Below are 11,086 nucleotides of genomic sequence, written 5' to 3' on the forward strand. Positions count from 1 at the left end.
GCTTCCCGGATTCTATTCCATGAAATGAATCAAGACAAAGCTGAAGCCATTAGGGGAAGTAATGCAATAAGACTGTCCAAGCCATCATCATTGTTATTGAGTCCATATTGTCAGATAGATTCTAAGAATATTGACACTGATTAATGTAACTGTTATATAGTCTTGTAACAAATTGAACACATGCTATAAAAATTTGCCAATTATGAGTAAAATTCTCTCTGCTGTATTCAAAATATCTGAATTACAGGTACTATAATATGAAGGAAAACATCAAACCAAATATACACCCATGACCTGACATTTTTTACACCCAAAGAAAGTTGAATATACATCCAAAATTCTATCCCCCTGATGCTTTATCTCTAAAACCCTGAATCCTAAACCCTAAACCCTAAACCCTAAACCCTAAACCCTAAAATCCTAAACCCTAAAACCCTTAAACTGTAGTAAAAAAAACAAACAATATTTTATAACATAAACAGCAGATTGTGAAATATATATATGTATATATATGTAAAATATGAAACATAAGAAAATTCACAAAAATACACAAAAAAAAGTGCTTTTACACCCATATTCTGTAACTATACACCCAAAGAGCTATCCGCTGCTGCCGGTACCCTGAACTGATAATTCATAACATGTCCTTGATATTGGCTGGAATTTGAATGCATCACTGATGCAGCATCAAAGAGGTTTAACTGAATATAACAAACTCACATATTAGCTAAACTATTAATGAGAAAATTAAACTCAATCACCACATATTTAAAGAACATCACTTTTACCTCGTTTAAAGCTTTCATTTTCTTCTTCTTTGTGGCATTTGCAATCTGTTTGTCCAACTTTGAACCTAGCTTATTTTTTGGACATCCTCTTGTTCGAATCCTTGGAGGGCTTTGAAGCTCGTTAACGGATTCCAAGTTGACGTCTTCGTGAGATAAAGAAGATGTCCCATTCCTTTTAGCTTTCAATGATTCCATCTCAACCATGACGTTATCGCACGCACGGTGCAGAATTGTAGTCAGCTCCTCCGATTCTGATGCAAATTCACAAATATTTTGCGAACGAAAAACTAATTCGTCAAACCTCTTGCTTCTTGGCTCCAACAGTGGCTCGTCATGGCTGCTCTTGATGTGTGTGTGTCGCCTCTTTACCTTCTTGCTCCATCATTCCAGTATATATCTAGGTGACACTTGGCTTACTCGTTCAAAGCTTAACACGCTTAGTGCGTGACGGCACAATATCCCTCTTGACTCAAATAATAAGCATTGACATTTTACCTCAGCTGCTACTGAGTCGTAAGTAACCACAAACTTGTTGAATATTGAGCTGAAAACTTGTTCTCCGACTTCGTATACTGAATAGCCTAGAGCGGAATTCGTTAATTTGGTGATGCAATTCGCCTTTCCTCTGAATTGCGCTTGGACTTTCCTAAACTTTTGATGAGTGTACACATCTTGAAACTGAGCTTCAATGGAGGATTTGGTTGCACACGGTATGACCGTATGAAAATCTGCATCATTTGATTTTCTCTCTGCTTGCTCCCTGCTTCCGAGGCAATTATCGTGTTGTTTGACAAATTGAATAAGCGAGCTGTTCTGGGTAATAAACTTGTTAAAAAATGAATGCATGCTCTCGCTCCTTTGTGTGCTTCTCATCCCTGCCCAGAAGTGGTGATCCAGATAGATTGAAACCTATATATGACGGTCTTCATAGAGATCTGCAGAATACACCCAAAAACAGACTATAAATACACCCGAAAAAATTCAATTTACACCTCTGCTGCAGATTTTAAACAAACATTACCTAAAAGCCACTTGTTGTCCACAAGACCAAAATTCAGCAGAAAATCATTCCAATTCCTATCAAATGAGTCTTTACTATGAGAGTTCTAAACAACTTGGCTCATTTCTTGTTCAATTTCTGCATGTCCTTTGTACCTGTTTAATTTGCTTGGAATCTTCTTCATGATGTGCCAAATACACCAACGATGAATTATTGTTGGCATACAAGCCTCTAAAGCCCTTTTCATTGATGCGCATTGATCGGTGAAAAACCTTTTCGGAGTATTTCCTCCCATGCAACGAAGCCAACATTGAAATAACCATTTGAATGATTCAATTTCTTCGTTTTTCATCAAAGAGCATCCAAGAAGTGTTGACTGACCGTGGTGATTCACCTCGACAAAAGAACCACAAACCAAATTATATCTGAAATAAATTACCATAGTGCAGAATGAAAAATCATTACGTACACCCAAAAAATGATTTTATACACCCAAAAACACCCAATATACACCTCTGCGACAGATTCATAAAAAAACATTTAATTTAGCATCATAAACAGGGACACTTTATTACCTGTTTGTATTGTATGTGGTGTCAAATGAAATAACATCTCCGAAATACTCAAAGGTAGCTCTACTTCTTGCATCAGCCTAAAAAGCCAACTTAATCGATTGATCATCCTCGAGTTCAAGCTCAAAAAAGAAATTCTGATTCTTCTCTTTCATTCTTAACAAATATTTCCCGAATTCCTTTGCATCTTCTTGTTTAGAAACATTCCGCACTTCTCTCGTAATGTAATTCCTCACATCCTTTTCATAAAATTTAACTCGCGGTGACCCCCAGCTGCCGCAACAAATGATTGGTAAGTTTTACTTGGTCTAATACCAACCTCCTCGTTATTATCTATTGTACGACGAATGGACATGCTTAGTTTCCTGTGCTGTTTGAGCATCTCTGCTTTAATTGGACAGCAAGGGTGTGAATGATGCAGCACGACCTTTGAAATGATCCAAGCACCAACATCCTTCAATGTGTGTATATAAATTCTTGCTGGACAGTTTAAACCGGTTGTCTAATTTGTCTTCTCGGTCGGAGATATTTTAGATTTCCATTTTCCCTCTCTGCTACAGGTAATCAGCTGATTCTTAATCTCGTTTCCCTCCCTATTTGTACTCTGAACTCTTGTAGAAACACCTGCAGCCTTGGCGTAGTCCCTGTAAAATTTTCCAGCATCTTCAAGGGTGGTAAAGGTCATTCCAACCTTCGGAACAAACTGGTCATCAACAACACAGAGAGGCTGCAGAATACACCATGTCAAAAACTAAAAAATACACCCAATAATGTCTGATTTACACCCGAACGACAACAACTCAACTAAAATAAAAAAGCCATAAACTATAAATACACCCAAGCTTCCCCTAAAATACACCCAAAAAATTCTTATCTACACCCGAGCGTCTGCTATAAATTACAGATAATTAATCAAAACTAATACATTAGATTCAATCCACAGATTTATGTTCACGCATTAATTTTACAGTCAATGATCACCAATTATTCAGCTAGACAATCATAGACGAATAACTGCATCAAAATTCAGAGTAATCGTAATTAGCTGAATGTAAATCAAACCTCAGGAACTTCGTTAGATTGAAATTCATAATCCACTTAGCCCTGATTCAGCTGACAATCTGAGGTTGAATCATCCATTATCTTCAAAACGAGTTCAAAATTTGATTTCAGAAATCAGAAAATAAAAAAATGAAGCTAGAGTTACAGAGAGAGGAACTCACGTCAATGACGAAGAACAAACCAGTGATAAAGGAGGGGAAAAGAACGATAAAAAAGGCAGGGAAAGACGCGCGAGAAGGAGAACGAAGAAATTTGGTAAGAAGGAGAACGAAGAAGGAAACGAAATCTTTTAAAGTTGGAAGTTATATATTCGCACGTTCTGTTATATATCACGTGAAACCTACGTAACAGTAGCAGCGCGTTTTGAGCGTTAGTTTTAATTGAACTTGTAAGGCTTACAAGCCTTAATCGCTTGTATGCGAAGAATTTCTGTTATTTTAATAATGACGTGGATGGTTGTTTGATGACGATCTCATGATGGTGATGGAGGAGGGGGATACATGGTGGCTGCTTATTGGGGAGAAAGAGTGATGTCAGGGTGAAAACGGTTACTGAATGAGAGTTTTTGGATTTAGGGTAATTTGTGGAGTGGTTTTTATTTTTTACTCTTATTGGGCTTAATAACCAGTCCATTGTACACATTGTCAAGATTTCTCATTATCTCTCTAGCAAAGTTCAATTAATATTTTATCATATTAAAAAAAATCAAATTTCACAAATCCTTCTCCAAATAAAATTAGGATCATGTATAATATTTTGCATATTTTATTTAGGGCAAGTTACCAAAATAAATTATTCGCAAACTAATATTACCAAATTACAACTTTTAAATATTGCATATGGAAATACAACATTTACATATTTATGGAAACTGCGAGAGGGGTTGGGTGGATTAGGAATTACACGTAAACTGTTAGAGGGTATAGCGGTTTACATTAGAACACAGACAAGAAGAAACCGCGACAACCCTCTAGTGATTTCTTCACGAATGCCAAAACTGAATAAATTGTGAGAGGGGTACATCGATTTACGATGTTCCAACCTTAACCGTTATACCCCTTTAACGGTTTACGTGTAATTTCTAATTTGTCCAATTTCTCTCGTGATTTCTATAGTTCTTCTATCATATTTATTAATAATAAAAAAATAAAACCAATAACGAATTAGATCTTCCATTAATCGTAATAATCTTTTTGTCGATTCTAATCCATTAAAATTTTATCTTTGATCCACTACATCCCTATAGAATTGTGAAATCGTGTTTCTTAGAAAAATCAATCGATTGGATTCACAAAACAATCGATTGAATTTCAGGTTTTCCATAATTCAATTGATTGAAATTCTGGTTTCCCACAAAACAATCGATTAAATGTTAAATGATAATATAGTTTTTTCAAAAATCAATTAATTGTAACTTTTACACAATCAATTAAATGATGTGTAGAATGTAGATTTTTTTCTAATTCAATCGATTATTCATGTTAAAAGCAATATGAAGAAATACGAATGTTTTGTGAATATTTTATCTTTTTTACTTCTCCTTGAGAATTAAAAATATATGCATCTTGATTTATCTCTTTATCTTTTTTTACTTCTCCTTGAGAATTAAATATATATATATATGAAATTTAGGATAATTTGAGTATTTTATCGTCCTTTCAGAGATTATAATTTAGGTAAAGTTATTACTTAAATATATATTCACTGTTGATTGAAGCAGGATGCACTTTTGATTGAAATACTCCTTCCTTCAACAAAAAATAATTTATCAATGAGTTAACTACCAAAAACGCTCCCGAATTATTCAAATGCTGACAAAAATACACTCGAATTTTACTATCGATAAAAATGCCTTCAAATAATTTAAAAACACAACAACAATATCCAATAGTAAATGTATATTTTCAAAAAATACCTTAGAGATTGAATTTCGATGCAATTTTTTGCAATCATGATTATAAAATAATATATTATTATACATAAAAATTGGTAATTTTTTGTTAAGTATATAATTTTTTTATAATTATTTTTGTTAACAACCAATAATACTTTTAAAAAATTACAAAATAATATATACTTAACAAAAAATCACCAAATTTTAAGAATAATAATATCTCATTTTTTTAATTATGATTGCAAAAAATTGCATCAAAATTCAATCTCTAATGTATATTTTGAGAAATACATATTTAATGTTAGTTTTTTTACAAGATTATCTAACATTAAATATGTATTTCTCAAAAAAATATATTAGAGATTGAATTTTAATACAATTTTTTACAAGCATGATTAAGAAAATGAGATATTAGTATCCTTAAAATTTGGTGATTTTTGGTTGTGTATATATTTTTTGTAATTTTTTGTTAACAACTAATAATACTTTTAAAAAATCACAAAAAATATATACTTAGAAAAAAATTATCAAATTTTAAGAATAATAATATCTCATTTTTTTAATTATTCTTGTAAAAAAGCACATCAAAATTCAATCTCTAAGATATTTTTTGAAAATATATATTTACCGTTGGGTATATTGTAATATTTTTAAATTATTTAAAGGTATTTTTGTCGATAGTAAAATTTGGGTGCATTTCTGTCAATGTTTGAATAATTCGAGAGCATTTTTTGTGGCTATTAGGCATCAGTGGGTAATTCAAAATGAAAAGATAGATATGCATGCGGAAGTTTTATTTGCATTGATAGTCTCAAGCTTGCGCTATGTTCCCAAACTTAAGGCCACATCCAATACTCCTGCTACAAGCTTTTCTTTTCCATATTTTCATCTAATTGGGACACTGCCCGAGTGTTGAGAGTGACTTGAGACAATGAGATAAATTTCTTCAACCGGTTTGTCTCTTTTGGCGGGTGTTTGTGAGTTGAGTTTTTGCAGCAAAAGTAAGTGAATGGAAAAGTTTGACGATTAAATAGACTCTCAATTACTTTTCAAACCCTTCTCATCCCTTTCTTTTCCTTCTAAAATATCAACTCAGATTCACACTCTTTGTGAATAACACAGCTTACGGAAAACAGTGAATATATATTAATCCCATGTTTAATCGATTGAATTATGAGAACGTGAAATTCAATCGATTATTTTGTGAATCAAATTCATTGATTTTTTAAGAAATATGATCTTACAATTCTATACGAATGTAACGGATCAAAGATAAAATTTTAATCGATTCGAATTACTAAAAAATTATTACAATTAATAGAAGATCTCATTAGTTGTTATTTTTGTTTTTGATTATTAATAAACATGATAGATGAATGATAAAATAATAATTTATAAAATCAAAAATAGATTTTATAATTAAATAATATATAAAGGATTAATTTATAATTAAAATTAAATAAAAACTATTTAGTAATTATTAAAAAATTTAAAAAACATGTTTTATTATCGTACCATTTAATAGTCCAAACGTTCCAAGACTATCAAATCCTTTGCCGTGTTACATATCTAGTTAATCTATTAAAAAAAAACTAATAAAAAAATAGAAAAATTAGTATTAATTTTTTTAACACAATATATTTGTTTGTCAAAACCGTTTTTCATAGAATTTATATTTTAAATATTTTATGTATTAATCTTTCATATGCTCATATGTATGATAAGGTAGGTTATATTAGATAATCTATATTGTATGACTCTAATTTATATATATGTATATATGTCATATTTTATTACTGACCAAATTCGAACCAAATAGAAAATAAAGTTAAATATTTATGTTAATGTTTATCATATCTCGATGATATTTTAATTGTTCTTGCAAAAGAAAAAGAAGTTTAATAAACAAATTCATATAAAAAAATATTGATATAATTTTTAATTGTATAAATTTTTTATTAAAATATGTTAGTTTATTATATTTTAAATATATTATTTTAAATAATATATACAATTTAAAAGAACATTTAACATTTATTATTTTGTATTAATAATATGAAAAATACTACTTGTACAAAAAAATTCAGCCTTTATTCTGCTTTTAAATTTAATATTTTATTATTTTAATTCTTTAATTAATCATATTTCCTATTTTTAAGGAACCACTTTTATTTTGAATATACTTATCACCGTAAAATTTGTAACCACTTGCAATACATTAATTTTTTGCAAACTAAACCATAAAACTCGTAACAACTTTTCGTGTACTAATTTTAAAAAAATCAAGTGAAGTTTTCAAAATCAATTAAACTCACTTTAATTATTTTTTTATTCAAAACATTTAAAACTCATGTCAAAAACACATCTAAAATTAAATAAACAACATAAACACATTTAAATTATGTATTAACACATTTAAATTATTCTCATTGTAGTTCTAAATTACATATTGAACACAGCAAAAATTAAACTCAAATATACATCTAAAATTATAAGAATGCACTCTAAATATTTTATCAACACATCCAAAACTCATGTAAAAAAACTTATATATGTACATAAGAACATAATGAACAACATAAACACATCCAAAATTAAGTATTGACACATCCAAATTAGGTTAACATTACAACTCCCAAATCAAACATATGAGTGCAAAAAAAATTATAATCACAAATACATTTAAAATAAAACACAGACACTTCCAATGTTATACATAAATTTAAAAAAATAGAACTTTTTATTAAGCGAAAAAAAAGGATAACATATCTTTATGAATGAACTCAACCAAATTTTTTTAGAATTTTGCAAGCAGAAATACCAGAGAAAGAAGGAATGCGACGTGGGGGAAAAGACAAGGGGAGGCGCGGGAGAAGGGGGCGGTTGTGCGTGGCGCGAGGGAGGAGACCAGGGACGGAGAGGAGCCCATCAATGGAGGCGCGGGGGTGTACGCAGGGGAAGTGTGCGTCGCGGGGAGGAACGCGTCGCCGAAGGAGGAGATCGTCGCAGAGGAGTGCCCAACGCAGGAGAAGACGAAAACGGCCACAGATGAGGAGGGAGAGGCGATGCAGCTCTGGATCTTTACGGAGTGAAGATTTTACTAGTGATTTAAGATGGTTTAAGATTTATTTTAAAATTTTAAATTCAAAATTTTGAATTCTAACTAATTTGATTTTTGGGTGTGTATTTAAATTGTAATATATTAATAATTAAATATGATATGGTCGTCATTATCTTGTAATATGATCGTCATTATTGCACGTTATAACTCGGCCCCATAGCCGTTATCAACGTATGATATAGCTCGTCATTTTCCGTTACTATTCGGAACTTATGAGCCATAGCTCGGCGACATTAATATTTCTATCGTAACCGACGTTCCAAACGGCAAAATAAGGTCGGTTACGATATCAATTACTCGAAGATTATTGCCGAGAATGTAACAGACAAGGAACTCATCATATAAAAGGGAAGTAGAACATTTCTAGATTCCTAAGTTTTTCCAAAAAAGCTAGAATACACACTGACTTAAGCTTCGGAGTTCCTTTGCAGGTACACTCCACCCTCTTTGTATTGCTCGTGCTCTCGCACAAACAACGAACACAAGAAACTCGGGTTTCAGGAGACGGACGTTCAACATTGTAGCACATAGCTCGGCCGATTTCGAGGAATTGAAGCCGATCTATTTCACAGGCAAGATCAATTGGCGCCCACCGTGGGGCCGAGAAAATCATATTTTTTTTCTTTTGGTCCCATCACCTCCATCTGCATCCATGGCTGACGTGCTGCCTCCTCCACTATCCGAACTCATGCGAATGGTAGCTGAGCTACAACAAGCCAATCAACGAATGGCCGACGAGAACCAAATAATGGCTGCCCAAATCGCTGAACTAAATCATGCTCGGATTGAGCACAACGATACTCACCGCCAGCAGGCAGAAGACGAGGAACATCAGTCCCAACCCTCTCATGTCTCGGAGACTGCCCGATCCGAAGAACCCCAACCCGAAGATGGAAAGGAAGAGGCCGACGACCTTGTAGGACCCTTCACAGAAGAAGTAATGAACTTCGAATTGCCAAAGAGGTTCACTCTGCCGCTGACCCTCACACCTTATGATGGACTCGGAGACCCAAGGAAGTTTCTCAAGAAGTTCCGATCAATAATGATCGTCAATGGTGCATCAGATACAGTTTTATGTCGTTGTTTTCTGAATTATTTAGACGGCCCTGCACTTGATTGGTTGTGTGCTTTGCCTGCAGGTTCCATTTCGCGGTTTCAGCAGTTGGCGAAGTTATTTGAAGAGCATTTCGCCGGGTCCGCAATTTACTTGCACGACTCCGATTACTTGAATACTATCAAGCAGGGACCAAATGAAAGCTTGAAGGACTACATGACCCGCTTCACCAAGGTCGCAATCAGTATACCAGACCTCCACCCCGAGGTCTATCTACACGAAATTAAAAGCGGCCTTCGACCCGGAAAGTTCCAGGAGACAATCGCAGTAGCCAAGCCGAAGACTCTAGCAGAATTTTGCGAGAAGGCAAAGGGACAAATTGATATCGAGGAGCTCAGACAAGCTCAGAAGTCTGACAAGTCACATTTCCGCGAAGACGATAAGAGCTCAAGTACTAAGAAAAGTTTTAAACTAACACCTCGATTTGATTCTTATACGCAGTTTAACACTAAGAGAGAAGACATAATCAAAGAGATCTTGAATTCAAAACTGATCAAGCCACCAAGAAAAGCTGGTACCTACCAAGATGCAAAGAACGTGGACAAATCCAAGTACTGCGCTTTCTACCAGAACAACAGCCACAATACTGATGACTGCGTGGTCGCCAAAGACCTTTTAGAATGGCTAGCAAGGCAAGGACACCTCGACAAATACATTGGGGGTCACATCCAAAAGCGCGGCCCCAGCTCCACAACAAACGAGCTCTCCGAACAACAAAACTGAGGAAAAGAGAAGGCATCTTCAAACCAATACGAAAGACCACGAGGTATAATCAATTGCATTTCAGGAGGATACACTAGTGGCAGATACTCGAATTCGGCAAGGAAAAGATCGTTCCGGGCAATATGCTCGGTAAACGGACCACAGCAAGATGCAGAAATAACTAATCAACAACCAGAAGTTACTTTCACACACGCCGACTTCAACTCCAGTATACAAAATTTGGACGACCCTGTGGTAGTCACCCGTCAGCTAGGGGATCTGCTGGTAAAAAAAGTACTCTTGGATCCCGGGAGCAGTGCCGATGTTCTGTTCTATTCCACATTTCAAAAAATGAAGCTCAGCGACAACATGCTACAATCCACAGGAGGAGACTTGGTCGGGTTCTCAGGAGAACGAGTTCCAATACTCGGGTCAGTGTGGTTACAAACCACACTGGGTGAGCATCCTCTTTCAAAAACTAATGATATTCAATACTTAGTAGTTGATTGTTTCAATCCATATAACCTTATCCTTGGCCGACCTTTTTTGAACAAGTTCGGCGCCATTGTTTCTACAGTTCATCTGTGTGTTAAGTTTCCACTGCAGGACGATCAGGTTGTAACAATCCACGGAGATCATAGAGAAGCACGGCAATGTTACAACATCAGCATGAAATTCCAGAATCGCCTTAGACAACAAATCAACAATGTCGACCTCAAGCAAAACGACCACGCACTGGCCGACCTTGACCCAAGAGCTGATTTTCTCGAACGTCCAAAACCTTCCGACGACCTACAAAAAGTGTATTTTAATAATGACCCTAACAAATTTAC

General features: G+C 34.2%; 1 protein-coding gene across 1 annotated transcript; it reads left to right on the forward strand.

Moving 5' to 3' along the window:
• The first annotated feature begins 9,089 nt into the window (after positions 1–9,089).
• Positions 9,090–10,274, forward strand: LOC140180460 (uncharacterized). Its single transcript, XM_072221634.1, has one exon. It carries the CDS (start codon positions 9,090–9,092, stop codon positions 10,272–10,274), a length of 1,185 nt encoding a protein of 394 aa, XP_072077735.1.
• Positions 10,275–11,086: the final 812 nt, after the last annotated feature.

This window comes from Arachis hypogaea, chromosome 17 (assembly GCF_003086295.3).
Source record: "Arachis hypogaea cultivar Tifrunner chromosome 17, arahy.Tifrunner.gnm2.J5K5, whole genome shotgun sequence".
NCBI classification, from domain to species: Eukaryota; Viridiplantae; Streptophyta; class Magnoliopsida; order Fabales; family Fabaceae; genus Arachis; species Arachis hypogaea.

Bases quoted from the DNA above. Each gene is read 5' to 3' on its own strand.
- LOC140180460 (XM_072221634.1), top strand. From the start codon at position 9,090: ATGGCTGACGTGCTGCCTCCTCCACTATCCGAACTCATGCGAATGGTA.